Genomic DNA, 21,382 nt, shown 5'->3' with positions numbered 1-21,382 from the left:
AGGCAAGCTCATCCTCCTGCCAGGAGAAAAGCGGGAGTGATATTTCAGAGATGTCTTTTCCTGTCATTGTACCTGTGGGGCAAATAGCAAGCACTGATATCCCCATTTTTATCTCGGCTTGTGAAAACACAGTCTAACATGCTAGCAAAATGCACAGAACAGCCAAGTCTACGTGCCCGCAAGCCTCAGGTCTGATTTTGCAAGAGGATGTGTTTCTGTCTTACCCAACAGTGGGTAAACCCATAGACTAGTGGAAGTAAAAATGGAACAAGAAGTGTGGGCTCAGGAGACCTCAGTTCAAGCTGTAGCCTTGCCACCTACTTGTTGTGTTGCCTTAAGCCAGTTTCTTAACCTGGCCAATCTCAATGTTATCATCTATTAAATTTGCGTAACCCAGATTTCAGCCAAGATCACTCTATCTTTGAAGATTTAAATAAAATGGGCCCTGTTTCCTATTCCCCATGCTGTGGGAAAGTTCATTGTCCACTGGCAAGATTTCTGGGAATTCCACAGGAGTCCTGTTTTCATGTTCGCTTCTGAGTTCAGGCTTTCCTGAGGGCAGAATGGGGTTCACATCCCAGCAACCCCCATAACGGAAGGTTGAACATCACACATCCTCCTTCTTAACCCCCATCTCGCCTCCCCACCCCTGGCGGGCCGCAGCACATCTTCCTATGACCATGCTGCTCAAACCACTTTCTTCGTCTCTCTACCTTTTCTCCCACTCCTTCCTGCTCAGCTCTTCCACCCGCTCCCCAAAAGTTGTTCCTTTCCGCAGCTGCATAATTCAGCAGTCTTTCTAATACCTCCTTCTATAACCTGCCTCCCACCCACTCTACCTTCCTCTGTAGAGATTCTCCTCAACTCCCACCCTTTCTTCCCCAAAACAAACTTGGATGCAACTGTCATAAGTAAGTTTCCACCCACTACCTGGGGACTGCATTAGTCACCTCGTGCGGCTATTGATTACGGTCCATGTGCCTTTCTCTCTCTGCCCCCTGCTCCACCCCTGCTGCTTCATCCACAGTCTGTCTTCCTTAACTGGCCACAGTGTTAAAGCCAGTTATACGTTTTTGGCTCTTTATAGAATCTACTTAAAGGAATTTTATAATCACTGATCTGAATTTTAAAGCCAATTCAATCCAGGTGACTCTTTTATATTTTTCTATTAAAAATGCTAATTCAGCGTCACCTTTAAGTGGCCCTGGCTTGTTTCCCTGCCATGGATCACAGGGACCTTCATAAGTAGAGTCCTTAATTTCTGAAGCTATGGTATTACTTGGCCTTTCTGTTTTATCAAAGTATGTTTCAATTACCAAAAGGCGTGACTAAGGTGGACTGAAAGATAGTTTAAAATTGTTTATGCCCAAAATAGGCCGTATGCTAGTTTTCATTCAACTCATCAGAGCATGTTTATTCCAGCGACTAACAAGCTTTCTGATTCCATCAGCAAGAAAATGATGTTTAACAGGGAGGCTGCCTCCCTGTTTGTTATGTTTCGCATATGAACTCGCACCCCCGAAGGACAGCTTTTCATGGCCCAAACAGCTATGGAGATCACTAGGTAGAATAATGTATGGCAGCTGTTCCAGGGCTGTCCACACTGGCTTCACGACTTTCGCTTGGTTTAACTTGTTCTGACAATAAATAGCAAAAGCCCCTCTGCTTTTCTGGAAGGAGTGTAGCCATTTCTAAATCAGCAGCAGCAACTGGACCAGCTTCCCCTCCCGGGTCGGGTCCTCAGCACGGCCTGTGTGTGTCCGCAGGGGTGAAGCCTCCACTGGGACAGCAACACCACCCCTTCCCAGACTAACGGGAGAAAAAGGAGAGGAGGGGAGTAGTAGGATATGAAATGGGAAAGGCCGTTAGTTAGGGCTCTAGGCTAAAGGGTTAGACTCCATTCTTGGAGACAGCCACTTGAAAAGTTTTCCAACTAAGGAAGAAAATGCCAACATTGGATTGAGTGTACGTGTGGCCGCAGGTTAGCTGGGTCCTTGTGGTTTTAGGGAACCAAGTGGGCTTCCTAGAACCGCCTATTTCCAGGACCTTAAGAAACCGTAAGCCTTCCTCCCCAAGATTTCTATAAACTTCTGATGTTTATGTGCTCCTGGTCTGGCCCTTAGTTCATATATGTGGTCTTTGCTCCATTCCTATGTCACCCAAAGAACAAAGCTCAATTCCTCTCTGATTTCCGTAAGAAATCCATGTGCGTTGAGCATTGTACACATTATTATAAATTTACTGAATATTTAGGAGGTTAGGAGTGGGTCACATGACACATTGATTCACCTTTGACCCTTCCACTGCTTCCGCTATGCTCCCAACCTCCCTCTTCCGTCTCCTGGGTCCCTCTCAAGAACAACCCACAGGTCTTTCTCCTTTGATGTGCAGAACAGTGTCCCCCATCCCCACTGCTTCCCCAGACCAGCTGATCAAGAATTTTCACAGCAAGGGCAGTCCTTTGGGTATTATCCTAAAAAGACATTTTCATAAGGGCTGCCAAGTGGAGGAAAAAGAACCTTCGCTTATCCGTCTTGTTTTGCATGACCCTCCCCCACACTACCTGCTAAATATAGCTCACATTTATTGAGGACTCACTGGTTACAGATCTCTGTGCTAAGAAGACACATCAAGATTCACAGCCACTCGTAATGACCCAGAGATGCTAAAAGATTTGACTATGACTCGGCTAGAAAGTGACAGCACTGGGATTTGAACCCGGGGCCCTGCAAGTGGGAGCCCCGTTACATTTTGCTGCACTGCATATACAGGCCAAAATGAGGCACCCACTGGACACCAGGACAGTCTTGAGCTCAACCGTAGAGGACATTTCTTGTGGATGAGAATCATTTCTCAGCCCCAAAGTGTCACTGGGAACAGAACACTTGGCTTCCCCCATCTTTCTCCCATTTCCCGTGGCTAGATTATGTGTGACGTCCTGGGTTGGGGGGGACCCTGATGATCCTTGGCAGCTCAAACACTGCATCTGCCCACACATCAGCCAGCTGAATGTCACCCGCACGGTTGCTGATGTGGTCTCCCGAATTAGGGAACTCAAGTGAAAGGATTTAGGATTAGAAGAAGCCTGCAACCTTCCCCAGCCCTCTGGGCACTAGGGGAGAGTGACCTGGAAAACCAAATGCAGCGAAGTGTCCCAAAATATAGGAGTCTGGTTTGAGGCATAGTAGAACCTATTAGCGTGAGAAATTGGTCTGGAAATCTCATTAAAAGAAACAAATCATTCCACATTCTCTCCAGATTGGAAATATTGGGGGTATTGGACTTTCCCTGGTGCCTCGGACCCATGTACCTCATGTCAGGATCACGGCGAACCTCTGGCAAGGCTAAATTCAATGCAGGTGATAAAAGGCAATTATTTTCTTTAAATGGGCAGTGCTGATTAGTTCTGATTTCTCTGGCCAGCCACACGCTTATCTATACCAGTCCCTCATTACTGTAAAGGGTGCTAGGCAGAAGAGCCAATGGCAAAGAGAAATGAAGTTCAAACTGTGGATTTGTCACTACTGCACAACTCAGTAGATGATTGCCCAGCCACGGAGGCCCCTGTGACCAGCCCTACCCCTTGCCCTACACACACACACACACAGACACACACATCTCCTTTCTCAATATGCCCGGTTGACCCCCAATAGAGACGCCCGGAAAGCGAGGCACCATTGCGTTATGAAACTTAACCTCCTTGTCTTTGCTATTTAAGAGAGATGATAAGAAGAACAATCCTTCACATTTATATGTTAGCTATTAACATTATTGTTGTTATTCTTGTTGAGCACTGATAGGTTCGACAATAATATGAAGCGCTGGTATTTATTGAGTGCTTTTTCCATGCCTGGCGCTATGCTAAGGGCTTTCTTCACAAGCATTATCTCCTTTATCCTCAGAGCACCCTGCAGGACAGGGCTTGGCAGACTTTCTCTGTAAAGGATCAGATAGAAAATATTTTAGGTTTTGCAGGCTCTATGGGCTCTATCTCAACTACTCAAATCTGTGTTGGAGCTTGAAAGCAACCATAGACGATACGTAAACAAATAAGCATAGCTGTATTTCAATAAAGCTATTTTTACAAATAAAAAGCTTTATTTACAAAAATAAAGCTTTATTTACAAAATCAGGCTGCTGGCCTATGGGCCGTAGTGTGAACCATGTTATCACTCAGCTAGAACTTCAGTTCCACAGCTAGGAAGGTGGGAGACACGTGCTTTTCTCTCTCCTACACGCTCCCTCCTCCCTGCTCTTCCATTCTGGTTCTATTTCTGGAGAAAAGATAGAATAAAAGATGTTTTTGCATGTGACTGCCCGGGGTGAATTGTCTGTTCTCTCAACAAAAGGGAGAGTGATCATTTTCATGAAAATCCTGCATCCGCGGTGGCTATGCGGAGGCCCCTGGATTTCTGTGGATTACCTCTGTCAGTCTAGCTCCTTGTCTGCAAGCTTGGCGTAGGCTGTGGCAGACCCCACTGCTGAGACTCCATCCCAAGCTGCTCTCAGGAGCCTTGGTGGGTCTTTGTGAGTCTCAGCCACGTCTTCCGGGCAACCCTTACATGGAGGGTCTTTCTAACACATGGCATTTTTGTCCATGCTGAAGTGCCCCCCAGCAACCCTAGTGTGAGCTTTCCTCTGTGCCCCAACTCTGGGGCCTGCCGACCTGGACAGGGTCCATCTCCATGCCCCTTAGGAACCAGGAATTTGAGGGAGCATGTTTTGCCCTTCTCTGAGTCACAATCCCTGCCACCTACCTCAGTATTCTTTCCCCAGCTACAGTCATCTAGGGGCTCAACAGATACAGGGGAATAAAGTATCTGTCTCTCCTTCTTAGTGACACCATAAACTTAAGGAATGATTTATGATCTTGGACCAGGGTTTCTCAGTTCCTGCACTATTGATATTTTGGGCCAGATTCTGTAACCGAAAGTTCAGTCTCTGAACTCGATGCTAATCCAAATAACGAGAACAGAGTCTTGAGTGGAAGAGGAAAGGTTTTTACTATGCCAGGCACAGGGAGCAAAGCAAGGGCTCATGGCTCAAAAGTTGCTAGCTGCCCGATGAGGAATGGGTAGGGATTTTTATTTGGGGTTTTGGGTAGGGGAGGGGGGAACATGTAGCTTGTGCAGCTCGGTGCTTTCCCACCAGCCTGCGTTTGGCCTTGAGAGGCTGCTTGCAGCAAGGCGGGGGGAGGGTGAGATAGGAGGATGGCAGGTGGGCATCCTTCGCCGTTGTCTCCTCTTCTTGTTTGAGGCGGGTTCGAGCACCGGGAGTCGAGGAGTTGAGATCTGGGAAGCCTCTGCTCCTTGATACTCTTGAGACAGCGGCTTTCCTGGCAAACTCAAGGACACATGATTAGCTAAACTTTAGTGTGCCTCCAACTCCAGGCCACCTGGGCTTTTAACAATTTGTAACTCCGATTTAGTTGTAAAGCTCAAGGAGTCCAAGTTTAAAGAAACAGGTATTTACATGTGAGTGGAGCTAGAGAAGCAGGAAAGGGGGTGGTGGGTTTTAGTTTTAACCCCATATATGGTGGGTTCAATGTGGGGGAACTGATATCAGGGCTGATGTTAAGAGCCTGTAACAATTCCTCCTGGGGGAGCTACTATGTGCACTGTAGGACGTTTAGCAGCATCCTGGCCTCTACCCACTAGATGCCCATTGCAATCCACAGGTGTCACAATCAAAACTGTCTCCAGGCATCGCCAAATGTCCCCTGGGTGACAAAACACCCTCTGACTGAGAACCATTGTCTTAGGTTGAGGGACAACCGTTGCCATTTGCTCTCTCAGCTGTGGGTTCTAATTCCTAATTCTAGAAAAATGGGGAAGATCACAGACAAGATCTCTCCATACCATGTTATGTTATCTTTTGGTACAAGGTCAGCATCATTACCCCATTTTACACATGAGAAAACTGAGCTGGGTCAGAAAGCTAAGAAGCAGCAGAGCCTGGATTAGGACCCAAGCCTATCTGATGCCAAAGCCTATAAATGTTTTAAAACTACTGGCGATCTGATGATGAAATGAACACTGTGAAGGTTTTCCGAGAATGGGGAAAAGTTTGCCATGATTCCCATTGAACTAAAGTTATACCTGCCCTTCCCTCAGTGTTCTATCCAATCCTGACAGCAGTGCCTCAAGGTAGGTGTTATTTTCTCCATTTTACGGATGAGGAAGCCTAACAGATGGTTTGAAATCAGCATAGCAAAGATTTTTAATCCCAGTGTTTCTGTGTTCAGGGTTTTGACATTTCAACAACCAAAAAAAGGGATGGCTGCTCCCAACACGGAAGCTGAGTCTAATTTTCTGGATAGTAGCCTAAATTTCTAGCCAATGTTTCCTGCAGGCCTTAAGAAAGGCTCAGGGATAAATGAGGCCAAATCCCCCCACCCCTGGCCTTGACGTCTTTCTGTGACGTCTTTCCTTTCCCCAGCTCTGTATGCAGTACTGGCCTGAGAAGACCTCTGGATGCTACGGGCCCATCCAGGTGGAGTTCGTCTCCGCAGACATCGACGAGGACATCATCCACAGAATATTCCGCATCTGTAACATGGCTCGGGTAAGCGTGCGGCCGCCGTTGCTTTCTGTGCCTTTCCTCCCCCAAACAGACGGAGGCTGCTGGGAGAAGATCCCACACGCCAGCCAAGAGTCTGTGCTGTGCTCTCCTGATAATCTCCTCCTTGAGGAAGTGATGCTTCTGTCGATTCCGGCTCTAGACGTGGCAATGGCTCCAACACTCCGAGACGCACAGGGCGACATCCAACCTGCCATCTGCCTGTTTCCTGACACGCTTGCTGCTGTGTAGACAAAACTTCTCAGAGATTAGCGCTTCCCCACTGTGTCACACTGTTTTGGCATGAATTGATGCAGCCTTTGAATGGATCCAGTAAGCTTTGACTAGACCCTGGGAACACGAACATGAAAAATAATCAGTTGCTTCCGTGAGGAAATTCACTGGCTGGGTGGAAGAGTACTGGGTGGGAGAAAGGAGAATATTAGTAATTTATGAAATGGGGGCTAACTAAAATGGCCTTGGTCTTTACTCCGTCCCAGCCCTCAGAGTTCACTATCTGATGGGAAGGTGAGATATACTCTGGCACGTGAACCTCAGGGAGAGCGATGAATTCTGCCTGGAAGAGTCACAGAAGGCTTTTCCTGGAGAAAGGGACATTTGAATAAGGTTTTGAAGACTGAGTAGGAGTTTTACAGGTAGAGAAGGGGTGCAGGGCAGTCATGACAGGAGAATCACTGTGCCCAAAGATGTAGAGATGAGTATGGGTATAGTCTGTGACTCTCCCCACAGGATGTGGCAAGGACCCCATTTGGTCCATCTCCCACTATAATGCTGCAGCGCCCGGGGTATCTGGAGGGCTTGAGTCCCCAAGCATCCCCAGCAGAACAGCCCTAACAGCCTCTCTGTTCTCAGCCACAGGATGGGTATCGTATAGTCCAGCACCTCCAGTACATTGGCTGGCCCGCCTACCGGGACACACCCCCCTCCAAGCGCTCTCTGCTCAAAGTGGTCCGACGGCTGGAGAAGTGGCAGGAGCAGTATGACGGGAGGGAGGGACGCACTGTGGTCCACTGCCTGTGAGTACCATGGAGGGGTCTCCAGGGCAACAGGGTGGTGGGTAATAGGACGAGCATGAGGATGCTGCTGCCACAAACACCAGTCCTGGGCATGCCTGGCTATACCACATCTCAACACCCCTTAAAGGCCAATAGGAGTGTGTTCAAGGAATTTCGATCCTTTAATGGACTGGGGTTGCCAATTTTTTGCCTTGAACTAATGTTATACAACATATTATTGATGCAAAACTTGGTGGCCTTTCCACAAACATAGGGGGTGGACAGACTGCTCTCAGTGCTCCCAACAGGGAGATAAGCCCCACTGTCCAACAGGAGGCATGATGTGTCCTGCTAGTCATAAAAAAGCTCAGGATGAAGTGGGTTCCACTGACCAGATCCTCTTCTATTATTTCCTACAGAAGGAAAAGAAGAAAGGGGAAGGCATTGATTAAGTGAGCTTAATGCCAGACATTTTAAATGAATCACCTCATTCCATCTGTGAGGTAGATATTACCATGTTGTAGTGAGAAAACTCAGACACCGGCAGAGGAAGGGATCAAGCAATTATGAGAGGAGCTTTGGTTTGAACCACTGGGCTCCAAGCTACTGTGCTGTCCATTAACCCACGCTGCCTCTGAGTAAACCAAAGGACTCATCCACCGCGTCTGCCTGCTGGGACATCTCTACTATGGGCACAGTGGGAACACCGGGACATGGAGAGCATGAGGGGGAGCACTGCCCTGAGGGGCTGACCAGTGAATGCAAAGGGCCTTGGGAGCACTGTCTCCATTACTGGGGTGAGCTGGAACCTTTGCCTCCTGTCTTAGAATGGGTATGGTTGAGGCACAGAGTTTCCTGGTCAAATAGGCCCTGATGTCATAATGTGTGGTAGAGGTCAGGACCCCTAGAGGATTGTCATCTAGAAAAAAAAAAGCTGTCATCAAGAAAATCACTTAACTTTGTGAGCCTCAGTTTCCTCCTCTGTCCAATGGGTATTTTGACTTAGATCAACTTAAGATCTTGTGGCGTTTTGGCATGAAATATTTAGAGAACAAAAACAATTTATCTACCAACATAGAGATGCACAATGTCACGGTAGCAACTATGCAAATGGTTTAAATGTAACTACTTCAGACAGCATGTGTCAAAGTCTACCATAGGAGGATAAAGCCACCTCAGAGAAAGATTCTACAAAGATCTCGGACCCAAAACCAATCTGTGGCCGTAAGAGCTATGTGTGGAACATTTGATTTGCAATCCTTCACTTCGCTTCTTACAACGTAAAATGATTTGGGGGGAAGTGATTGAGACGGCCTCACTCTTTAAAAATGTTATGCTAAAGGAAGATTGTAACAAAGTCTTCCCTTTTTCAAATAAATATTTCTGGAGCCGGTGGAGGCATTAATAACATCCTACTGAGCTCAGAATTGAGTTCAGTCTTTTCAAAACCAGGCCGTTGACTTTGGGTACGTCGCTTCCTGTGTCTGAGCCCCAGGATCTCCATTCACATAATGAAGGGCAACTTTTGAGAGTTCAACTAGCTTGATGTTTCCTTGGTTCTCTGAGAATGTTACAGTTACCTGTAGCACACTGACCCAAACCCACCATTATTGTTCCTTCTTTTTCAGATAGGTGGTGCACACACATGTCAGGAAAATCAGAGAGCTTAAAGGGAGGTCACACACACACACACACACACACACACACACAGTTTAAGGGCCACCACTGGTAGCAATCTCCCCTTCCCAAAGGATGCACATCACAGACTGGAGTCCAGGAAGATGCTGTGAGATGTTGCATGTCATGGTGGGTGACGCCAGCCAAGCTGAGCTGGCTCTGCCTACATCCCAGAAACTGGCAGCTTGTTCCCTGCCAACTAACCCCTCTCCCTCTAGTTCTGTCCCGCAAACTCAGGGGGCCTCACCTTTAGCATAGAGCCATACCTGTCCAGTCTCACTCCACTGGGCCCTGAGCTGCCTGTGTCCATTCACCTCTTCCTCTTGGACTCTGCTTTTCTTGCTTCAGGAAATGCTGAACCCTCCTTCCGGGATTTCCTTTCCTCCTCTTTCCCATGGGATTGTTTTTTAGCCTGCTTTTTGCAGAAGTATCTTTTTATCCATGTTCCCCCTAGCTAAGGTGACCAGCAGTTTGAACCAAAGGAAAGCACAGGAGTGTCCTTCTATCAACAGGGACCTTGGCATCTTTGGGGGCCAGAGACACTAAAACAGACATTGAAATGTAGGCACTGGCTGATATCAGGGCTGATGTTAAGAGCCATTGGATGAAGGGCAACTGTCTGTACTTGAAACATCTGGTCTTTGGGTATCCTATAGATAAAACATCTGGGAGATTGACTGAGTGCCTTAGCTTCCGTCCAGATGTTCTTAAGACACAGACCATTGCATGAAAACATTAGTTGCTCTTGGCAACACGCCCAGGAGTTCCAAATCTGGCAGATTTCTAAAGGGACTTTCCGTAAATAGTTGAAGGGGTATTTCCACGAAGATGACTTATGGAGCATCAGAAAGAAGGAGGGACAGAAGGATGACCCTGCAAAGAGCCCTGTATCTCTATTCCTAAGATCAGGAGGGTCTTGATTAAACCAGCATGCACAAATAGAGACCTATCATTTTGGGATACGGCATCTCAGACCCACCCCATCCTCCTTCCAAAACTTAGACTGGCTGACCCTATGCTAGCAGAGATGTCTCTGGTATTGCTGTCCTTAGTGGATGCGAAGAACTATGAGGAAAATCACATGCCACCTTCCGCTGTCTTCTTTGGATGTGTAAGTGGACCCAGAGCATCCTTTTAGACAAGGATGCAAGTGCCACATCTATGAAGACACACTATCTGTCTGCCCTGAGGATTTGGGTCGGTGTCCCACAGGTTAACTGTAACATGCTCATAGAATCAAGCAAACATCAAGCTAATTGAATTCTCAAAAGTCATCTAGTCTAACCCCTTCATTATATAAATGGGGAGCCTGGGGCTCAGACACAGGAAGTGACATGCCCAAGATCAAAGCAGATTCATAACACAGATGAGACTCAAATCGTAACTCATGGCTCAGGTTCAGGCTTTCACCATTGCCTCATCATGCATTTGCCAAGGCAGCCACTCCCCACTACTGCTGATGTGGCTTCAGGGTCAGCAGGTGCCTGAGGGTACCCAGGAATCTGGCTCACCTCTGCGCTCTGTGTTTAGAAATGGGGGAGGCCGCAGTGGGACCTTCTGTGCCATCTGCAGCGTGTGCGAGATGATCCAGCAGCAGAACATCATTGACGTGTTCCACATCGTGAAAACATTGCGCAACAACAAATCCAACATGGTAGAGACCCTGGTGAGTGTCCCAAGAACTGTTCTCCAGTAGCCAGGGCCTGACTGTGAAGAAAACAGCATCAAATAGTGAAAATACTCAACAACTAGGTGCTTATTGAGTCCCTACAGCCTACAACCTTTGCATACAGTTATCTGCTCTGCTTCCCTCCCTTCTGACGTCACCAACTTCTCTGTTCTATAGGACAGTCCAAATATTAATCCTTGTACACTCTTGTTTTACTCTTTTCATTCCTTAGGAAAGTGTCACTAGTTCAGGCTTAGAGGAAGGGATTCTGGATTAGTAGAGTGTGAATTATGTTTTCAGTTCAGTCCAATCCTATTCTAATTAATCTATGTTAATTTTTACAGTATAAAGCGTCAAGCGAGCACACTATGGAGAAAGGGATGGAAAGAGAGTGGGCAGGCAGAGTGATGGAGACAGACCATACACAAGGAACTTTAATATGTATCTTTAAACCTACTCTAAGTGTGGACTTTCTCAAAGTGAGGTCCTACTCAAAGTCTGGTCCATAGACCAGCAGCATCAGCATCACGTGGGAGCTTGGTAGAAATGCAGAATCTTGAGCCCCACTCTAGATTTACTGATTCAGAATCCATATGGATAATTTTGAATTGACTGTTAGTACAGACGTCAAATTTTCTTCAAAATCTGTATCTCTGAACTAAATGCATTTTCTCTTTCCTTTTCATCTCTCTCCTGTCTCCTCGTCTCCCTCTCTGCCTTTCGTCCTCTCAGGAACAGTATAAATTTGTATACGAGGTGGCACTGGAATATTTAAGCTCCTTTTAGCCTGATGGGATGGGGAACCTGCCGGAGTCCAGAACCTGCTGCAGCCAAGCCCCCTTTTCTGTGAGCGGCAGTGACTGGGCCCAGGGACTGAGAGGCGACACCCTGCCCAACTCCAAGGAGAAGACTTGTGGTCCCGTGTTCTGTGGTGGGCTCTGCACCTTCTGGGGGGGGGGTCTCCTGTAGCTGTGGGAGATGCTGTTCTGAAAGGCCAAGGTTTCGGTTCCACACCCAGCCAGCCACAGCCACGGTCCATGCAGAAGTGCACCCACAGCAAGGCCCCAGATTTTTCGGTTCCTAGACCTCTTGCTTTTGCTCTTTTCAAGTGTGTGAATTTCATGGCAGGCCAACTGCGTGGTGCTGGGGAGTGGCAGGCTCGGCAGCACCTCCCTGTCCTGCTTGTCCTTGAGAGTGGAGGGGATGTGTGTTCTCTCCCACGCTGTTATGGAAATGGTTGAGTTCTTGAGGTCCCTGCTCTGCTGCCCCCTGCAATCTCCTTCAGGGGCCTCTGGCACTGGACACCTGCCAGTCTGGATCAGTGTGACCTCAGGATGCTCCCAAGACCACAGCAGAGGTCCCCGTCCTCACACCTAACCTGCATGGGGCTTGGCCCACTACCATTCTCTACCCCTCCCCCAGCCTGGGTCTTGACCTGCTGTCATTCACTGGCCAGCCCGCTGTGTCCACAGCACCCTTCAATAAAGGTTTTCTTTGCTTTTCTGTGGTCAGTGGGAGGGGGTGGCACTGCAGGGAACTTTCCTGCTCCTCCTTGTCTTTGTGAAAAGGGACCACCTCCCTGGGGCAGGGCTCTGGCTGACCCTGTGTCTCTTCGGTGGTGGCTCCTTTTGGAGGGATGAACAACATAAGAGTTGATTATTTTCCAAAGTGTATGTGAGAAGAAACTTTCTTTGGGGGAGTGTAAAATCTTAGTCTCTTATGTAAAAAAACAAAAAAGGTGGGGAGAGAATTCAGATGTGTAGCTGTAAAACAAATCTCTTTCCTGACAATGTCCTTAAAAGGTCCCACCTTGGGAGAGCACAGCCATTGAGCAAGGGAGAGATGGCCTAGTCTGAAGATGGTCCCTTTGGTTTCTAGAGCAGATAGAGTACCAGCTTTGTGCATAATCTTGGATCCGCAAATTCCAATTCCTTCCTGGAGATCCCAGCTGCCATCTTGAAAAAGGTCATTGTGGACCCAGTTATGCTTTGGTTTAAAACAGGCCAAAGGGATCAGAAGATCTAGGGTCTTGCCCATAATGTAGGTGAATAAATGAAAGGGAACCAACATTTGCTAAGCATCTACTGTATGCCAAGCTTGGCACATTCCATATGACATCTCATGCAACCTTAGAATCCCCATGAGCCAGCTATTAACCTGTTATCTCCACTTTACAAACTGAGGCATTCTCCTCAGTGATGAAATTCTGGGTTCCAAAAAGACAGATAATGATGTTGAGACTTATTTGTACTGTTTTCTTCATCCTTCCTCAGCCAAGCAATTATTTTATGGAGAGAAAATAAGGCCAGAAACTCTGAGCAGAGAACTCCATAATGGAAATTTAATTCTTTGTTTCTGATGCCAGTTCTTCTGGGAAGCCCAGAATTTCAGATATGTTTTAGTAACTCATTCTCAGCTCCCCAGGAAAGCTAGTCTCATTTAATATCTGAACCAGTGGAAACAATTCCCTGTTCCCTCAGGCTATGAGTTCTGCCAACCAGGGACACTCTCTCTACCTTGGTCTCTAGCTGGCTCTTAGGTACAATATCTGGCAGCCTCGGGGTGGCCTGGGATGGAGCAATCTCCATCTCGGAGGCTCATCTAGCTCCAGACAGGTCATGGGGAGCACAGAATTTAATAAGGCACAATTTTTGCCCTCAAGAGCTCACTGTATACTGGGTAACTTGAACCACGGTGCAGCATGCAAGTGTTATAGAGTCGAGGAACATGACAGATTCTTGCCCAGGGCTTTCTAGAGAAGGTGACATCCATTCCAGCTGGGTCTCAACAGGTAGAAAAAGGAAGACAAGGAAATTCAGGCCAAGGGATCAGTATGTACAATGGCAAAAAGGTGTGAGAAATCACTGGATGGGTGGGTTGTATGGTGGGAGGTCAGCTCAGGTGGAGCACAGCAGACAGGAGGCGTGGCAGGAGATGAGCAGGGTCAGGGAGATGAACGCTCCACTGAGAGTGCAGACTTTGCCCCTGTGGGCAACAAGGAGCCAGCAGAGCCTTTGAGCGATGGGCTCAGCCAAGCGTCAGAGAAGGCTCCCTCTGGGGGAGTGGGGCTGCCTCTTTTCCTTTCATCAGACACTGTGAAAACACATTCCCTTAAGTGTTTACTTTTTAATATCTCATCTGTTTGTCTGTCTGCTCATTATTTTGTTGCTGGAACAAAATGCAGTGGATCATGAGATGCAGCTTCTATGAGGAACTTTGGGTCTCTGCTCTACCACAGAGCAGGGTGACCAACCCAGGCCTCCAGGCCCATGAGGACAGGACTTGAAAGGAACCCGCAGAAGCTACTCCCATTGGCTCAGGCTCTGGAGCTATCTGGAAGTCTAGGGATACAGACTTGATCAAGGAAGGGCTGTCACTTTGGAGGTTCAAAAGGAGGCATCTCAAAGCGAAGGAAGGCAAAGGAGCCCCACGATGAACTTGATCTTCTCCTTTCATGGGCCCCTTCCCAGGTATGCTTGAGCAGGTCCCCAGGCCCCAGCCCCCAGTGGTCCTGCTGGCTTCCCCTGGCTCCAGCCCACTGTTCCAGCCAGCCTTCCCCCAGCCTTTAAGGAGCCTGTAGCAAAGCAAATCAGCCTGTTGTATGCTCTTCCCTCAAATCTTGGCTCATCCTTACAGAATGGTAGTAGGGAGGCACTCTCTAACACAAATCCTGGGCTTTTTTCTGTTCAGGAGGGGGTGAAATAGCTGGCAGATAAAAATGACAGTGTCTTCTATCGTTTCAAATGGTAAGAATTTAAAATGTGACTTCAGGGAGAAGGAACATTGTGAAAACTCAGGCCACGGTGGGGTAACCCAACAAGGGCCAGTGATAGTTCCCCAGCTCATCCCCTCATTCCTCACAACCCAGCCACCCTCCAAAGAAGGTAGGGCAGTGAACGAGTCTTGGGCCAGTGTACACAGGAGGAAACTGAGGCTTGTGGATGGGGATGCCTTCCCCAGGATCCTGCATGGCAAGTGTGAGACAGAGCTTAGAGGAGATAGGGCATTGGTGCCCAGGAATTTGGACTTAATCTCTTCCCCGAAAAACCTTCTGAGCAAACACCACCTCCCCCAAGGTATCTTCCCACCCCTCCCCACTTATAGGGTGAGCTGACCTTTCACATGCAGAGGAAAATAGTATTAATGCTCTCTGAGTCTCCACAGCAAGGGCTAGCCTCTTGTCTCTTGGGTACCAAAGACAGTACCCTTACTTAGTACAGAACTTCGTGATTCTCACCTCTTAGGTGTGGACTCTGTTTGGAGAAAATGCAAGGAATTAATGAGAAGCCAGGAGCTGTCCCCACCTGCATGTGTTTATGGCCTAGATAGCTTCAGGATATATCTTCGCTGTGTCCCAACATTGTGTCCTCTCGCTCTTTCTGGTGTGAAGATCCTGGGTCAGCCAGGGGCCTCCGAGCCTCTAGATGGCCACAGTATACCTTTCTTTGTGGGAACAGAAGGGGCCAGGTTGCTTTTGGTGCTGGCCTTCTCTTTAGGTATGGCCTGAGCAATGGCCTGCCAGATGTCAGCCCTCACATGGAACCAGCAGACCCTGTGCTGGGGACTCCAAAGTGTGAGCTCACTGAATTCTTCCAAAATTCATAAAAAGTGTTTGTGATTGTTACCATTTTACAGATGAGAAAACTGAGGTTCAGAGGGAAGAATCATTTGCCCACAGTTCCACAGCTAGTGAGTGAGGGAGCCAGGATTTAAATGGGTCTTTTTTACTTCAAAGACCATATTTTTCTACCATTGTGTCTCAGATTTCCCCATGGGCTACCCATAATAGCAAAGACTAGAGTGAAACAGATAACCTAATGGGTCTTGTAAAGCCCAAAACAGACACCGGTAAGCTTACAATTCTTTCATGGTTCCATGTTTTACTTTAACAATTCATGTGATATTTGCATTCCACTCTAATTTTGCCTGATTTCTTTTAATATGACGGTATAAATATTTTTTTAAACCACATGGGCCCTGTCCCTCATGGGATTTTGATCCCCTCAACTCACCACGATGGACCCTAGGGAACTGTATCCCAGTCTGAGAGGCACAGTGCCTGGCCATGCTGCTTCTTCCTGAGGCCAATTCAAGACTCAAGTTCAAGTCCAGCTCACCTTACCCTAGGCAGATCCTTTGGTGTGGGGGTATATCCTGACCTCACTGTTCATGGGTTGATCTCAACTCAAGTCTTCAGGTGGATGCTGGAAGGAACCCATTGACATATACTAGAATGATGAGGATGTTCCCATCTGGCGTGGTGAAGGCTGAGCCCATAAAACCCTAAAGGTAAAGGAGAAGGCGGACACAGCCTTACTCAGTGGATTCCTGAATGCTGGGTCTTCTAGAAGGTGGTGCCCTTTGTCCAGGCAGAGTCATGTGGTTGCTAATATGGACAAATCTGAGGACACACTTTACAGGAGGGGCTGGGGTCTGGAAGGCTTCTCACTTTACTTCAACTACACATACTTACTGGTTTCTTACAACATGCAGGGCCCTTGAGGGGGTGCTACCAGGAAGCACAGGTTACTATGGCACAGTTCATCCCTTGGTGAGGCATGGGGTTGTGGTGGAAAGAGCTCAGTCTTCAGTTCTGATGCAAGCCCAGCCATTTCTTGGCTATAGAATGCTGGGCCAATCAATTAATGGAAAAAGATGTGAAGAGAGGAGGCTTGGCCAGGTAGGGGTAGATTTGGAGAGCTTTGGGCAGGAAAATAGGAAGGCAAACCAAGAAGTTGAGACCCAACTGGAATACTCAGAACCAAGACTGCATATGGACTACTAGGCAAAGTGGTCACTTCTATGACATAAAAGGACAGGGGATGAGGAAGGACTGGCCAGAACCACTTGTTGCTTTAATACAAGTCTCAGTGTCTTGGAGAAAAGATGATAATTTTCCCTCTGACCTCTCGTGTTTATTCATCATCCATTCCCCATTGCTAAGCTAGCTCCTGCTGTGCACCATCACCAGGAACCACATTTCCTAAGCTGTGGTATGAATCTCTGTAGTGTGAACAGAGGTGTCAGTCTAGCAAGGCTGCTGCATACAGCAGAAGTGAGGCCCAGGGAGGAGCAGCCAGGTACTTATCATGTCATTTCTGCAGGAGTGACTGCCCAACCCAGATCCAGAGACATTGAAGGGGATTATAATTCTCCTGCATCTTACAGCCTTAGAACAGAGTGAAGAAAGCTATCCTCTCTTAACCTGGACAATGGCCACTCCTGGGCTGGACAGACAGGCCATTAGCACCAAGCTGAGTCAGGAGGAATGCCATGGAAAATATGGGTGAGCCCAAGGATAAGATGAGCAGGATGCTAATCCTAAATCATAAGGCCAATAGCCTGTGCTAGGCCAAGATCCCTGGGGATAAATGTTCAACCCAAGCTGAAGGGTGGGTCAAAAGATGAGTGACATGGATGGCCATTTCATCTGAAGGCCTGAGTTGCTTTCTCCATCGTCAGACTAGTCTGAACTCCTTCTCAGCCAATGACGCCAGCTCCAAATCACAGCCAAATAGCACAGGGAAATAGGTAAAGTGAATCCAACTAAAGGAGACCAGCTGAGATTCAGCCTCGTTCTTATATTCCCATGCAGGGGCTCCATGGCTCCATGTTGGAGGTTTTCCATGTATACATATCTAGAAATGATAAAATGTAGGCTTTGGCTTCACCTAGCAGGCATCTGCCTTTGAGGTCATATACTATTTGAACAGCATGGAGAGAAGTCAGTGGCAGAGAGTAGAGGGGGCTGTTCTAGCTCCGGTTTCCTCTGACACATATTTCAGGGTCATAGATATGACCCTCAGAAGCAAAGCAGAGATGTCTAAGCCATAGTTGTGCACATAGCAGACTCTCTTCCGGTTTACTGGTGACCAGAGATAGACTTTTGCATGGCACTGACTGACTGTACCACTGTCTTGTAGAGTCCAAGACCATCTCTTTCATCCCTCTCACCTACCTCCAGAAAAAGTGGGAAAAGGTCATCAAAGGGGCCACATTCACCCCCTGAAATTCACCCATGAATGTTAGGTTCACTAAGAGGAGGAGTCAGAACCCACAATGGGAGACCCCAGGCCTGGCATCCTAGTTATCTAAGAGATTGAGAGTAGTCCACTGGGGCTGATACAAGGGATGTGGGAAGACTTAGGATGGATGAGCGTTCAAAGGGAGGAGCTGTTGGGGCTGAATCACGATGGAGCTTCCTTCTGGATCTGAGAGCTGCTCTGGGTCATGGAATTTGGACCCTGATCCTTGCTTGGAATGTTCAAAGAATGAGAGTCTGGGGGCCTTAGAGTGTCGGACAAGAAAGTATTGGTATGAAAACCTGGAACTCAAGGTAATTAGTGTAACTCATGGTTCCTTGGTGGGTGGGACTTTTAGGTTTGGGGAAGGAAGGAGAGTGTGAAGTAACTTACCAAAATTGAGTCCCTGTACATGTATTTCAGTGCCTTTGGGCTTGTGAATACATATCAGTGGGGCTCCTAGGTGATGGTCCAGCAAACTCTCAGTGCCCGCCATGCCCCTCTCTCTGCCATGGAGGATTAATGATGTGGGGCGTTCCTTGGGCCAAAGCCCCCAGGACAATCTGGAGGCTCAGAGGGCAAAGTGGTGTCATCAGACTTCCAAAGGGTCAGGCAGAATACTAGTGCCTATGTCCTCCATAGGTCTGCAGAATGTTAGACAAATTCAAGCGAAGTTTCCTAGTCCCAGGTCACTCCCATGAGTGGAACTAGGTCCAAGAGGTGAAACGTACTAGATGTAAGGAAGAACTTGCTATCCGCCAGAGAGGAGGAGCTGCCCATCTCAGCAGTGGTCCAGCAGAAGCCAGACATCTCTTTAAGGGAAAAAGAAGCATTGCTGAGATGGCTTTTAAGTTGCTTCCACCCTAGATGGCTGAGATCTTATGGAGCTAGGACCGTGTTTGAACTCCTTCATTCCCTCAGAGCACAAAGCCAAACAGGTTGTACTTGGTTTGTGGAGGTTGAAGCCCCCTGCTCTCCTACCCAAGTCTTCCCACCACACAGGCCAATATGCTGTTCTGGCCACACATCTAAGGCTCATCCAGGCCAGTTATCATCAAACAGCCTAGAGAGAACAGTTGCTTAGCCATAGAGCCAATGCCCACCAACATCTCTGATGAGACCAGCCATAATTCAGACCCATTGGCCAACAGGGCCATCAGTGACAGCCAGAACCAGTAGAGGTCCAAGCAGGACCCAAAGCAGGGCTTTGCTTACTATACACATTATCTCCAGAGGTTAATTCTACCCCTACTCCCCACTTGAGGCCTGTTGGACCAGATTGCAAGAGGGAAAGCACAGTGACACAGTTGACACATGATTATAATCATCCCCAGTGCATCCATTTCCTTGCCAGGTGGATCCTGAGCTAGCCCAGGTCACTCCAGGCTAATCTTATTGGCAGTTAGACTCAAAAGCACTTTTCTACCTTCTCTTTTCACCCTATATCCTACTAGCCAATGAAAGACAAAGAGGCGGGGCTTCTACCATTGCCTTGGGTACTGGACACCATCAGAGCCCTCTAAGGGCCATCATGGGGTTCCCGCTCAACTCCAGGGAGACTGACATTTTCACATCTGCTGGGCATATGATATTGCATGAGACCAAAGTCTCCACACTGTTTGCAGCCTCTTCCATGAATCCCAATGGCCTGCACCTGTACAGTTTGGGCATTTGATAGATAAAGCACGTATGAGAAGAGAAAACAAGATAAATTAACTTTTAAAAGAAGCCAGCACTGTGCTGTCAATGTTCTTTTTTTTCTTTTCGTTTCCAATTCTAGCTTAAAAAAGCAGAAAGTAAATAATGTCAGGTCAATGAATATCAATATATTTTTTGACTGTACATTACAGTGATGTGTAATCTTTTTACACCTGCAAGTTCATCTTATTTATTCTTGTAAATGTTCCCTGACAATGTTTGTAATATGGCTGTGTTGAAAATCTATACAATAAAGCTGTGACCCTGAGATTCATGTTTTCCTAAGATATTCGCACTCGTGTCTTCCTGAGGTTGGGTGGGGGTGATGTGGAGACAGGTTGAAAAAGAAGGGGGAGACAAATGTGTTGGGTGTTTTGTTTTGTTTTTTGGTGACGAAGATTCTAAGCTAACATTCCTGCCAATCTTCCTCTATTTTGTGTGTGGGTTGCCTCCACAGCATGGCTGACAAGTGGTGTAGGTCCACGCCAGGGATCCGAACCCACGAACCTGGGCCACCAAAGCAGAGCACACCAGACTCAACCACTACGCCATGGGGCCAGCCCGAGATAAACCTATTATTGACTAGATTTCTTTATATTTATGTTCATTTAATCCTCACATCTACAATGCAGGAAATATGTATTATCTTTTCTTCACAGATGGGAAGGTTGAGATTCATAAATATTAAGGGATTTTCCACGATTACACATTACACTAGTAAAAGAGTTGGATAAAACACTTTTTCTCAAGTGGGGTCCATAGAGCACTGCCATCAGAATCACTTGGGAAGTTTGTAAACAGACAGATTTTTTAAGAATCACAATTTACAGAATCACAACTTCAGGATCTGCATATTAACAAGCTGCCTAGATGTATCGATAGCTGTTGCTGCATCATATACCACCCCAGAACCCAGTGACTTCAACCAGCAGTCCTTTATGGTGGTCAGCTGGGGCTTGCTTGATCTACGCTGAGCTCAGCTAATCTCAGCTGGCCTGCTCATGTGTCACTAAGGGCTCTACTGTAGGCCAGGCTTGCCAGGCCGCCTTGACTGGTGCAGCTCTGCTCCATGTGTCTCTTATCCTGCCCCTTGGGCCAGTGAGATAGCCTAGGCATATGCTTCTCATGGTGATAGCAAGAGCCTGAGAGAGAAAGTCCAATTACATAGTTGTTTCTAGTCATATCTGCAACATCCCATTAGACAAACCTGGTTGCATGACATACTCATAATCAAGGGACAAGGAAATATACTCCACCTCCTGACATAAACCCTGCCTCTCAATAAACTTTCCAATAAGTGCTCAGATTGGGTACCAAATCAATGGAGCCAGATGCAGCCTTTAACGCTCTCATCTCAGAGTCTGGTCTGCAGATCCCCTACATCACTTCACCTGAGAAACTTCTAAACATGCAGAGTCTGGTTCAGTAGGTCCAGGATAGGTCCAAGGAATCTGTATGCTTAACAAGTGCCCCAGGGGATTGTAATACATGCTGAAGTTAGGCAAGCGCTGTTCTAAATGCTGTTGCTGTTAGAAAGGGACCTATAGGGCCCAAGGGGACAAGGAGACAAACCAGTTCCCAAACCAGAGATTGAGGCTGCCCGTCTCTGAGTTGGATGCACATGCTCTCTACTTCCCAGGTGAGCAGAAGAAATAGTTGGAATCAGCTCCTTGGAGCTTACTGGTTCCCAAGTTCTTTATATGTATCCAGATATAAATGTGAGCTGGAAGCATGAGCCATAG

The 21,382-nt window shown here is 47.4% G+C and overlaps 1 protein-coding gene across 1 annotated transcript in view; it reads left to right on the top strand.

Moving 5' to 3' along the window:
* The window catches only part of PTPRT (protein tyrosine phosphatase receptor type T), a 1,006,957-nt gene extending 991,768 nt beyond the window's left edge, over nt 1–15,189 (top strand). Inside the window, exons 28-31 of the mRNA XM_046677949.1 lie at nt 6,439–6,564; nt 7,432–7,595; nt 10,782–10,917; nt 11,653–15,189. Of these exons, the coding sequence (XP_046533905.1) occupies nt 6,439–6,564; nt 7,432–7,595; nt 10,782–10,917; nt 11,653–11,706 (480 nt within the window). The 3' untranslated portion in view covers nt 11,707–15,189. The remainder of the gene's footprint in view (nt 1–6,438; nt 6,565–7,431; nt 7,596–10,781; nt 10,918–11,652) is intronic.
* Nucleotides 15,190–21,382: the final 6,193 nt, after the last annotated feature.

The sequence above is a fragment of the Equus quagga genome, chromosome 12, assembly GCF_021613505.1.
Source record: "Equus quagga isolate Etosha38 chromosome 12, UCLA_HA_Equagga_1.0, whole genome shotgun sequence".
Classification (NCBI taxonomy): Eukaryota; Metazoa; Chordata; class Mammalia; order Perissodactyla; family Equidae; genus Equus; species Equus quagga.
Note: the sequence above shows the minus strand (reverse complement) of the source record. Positions and strands in the feature narration are given on the sequence as shown.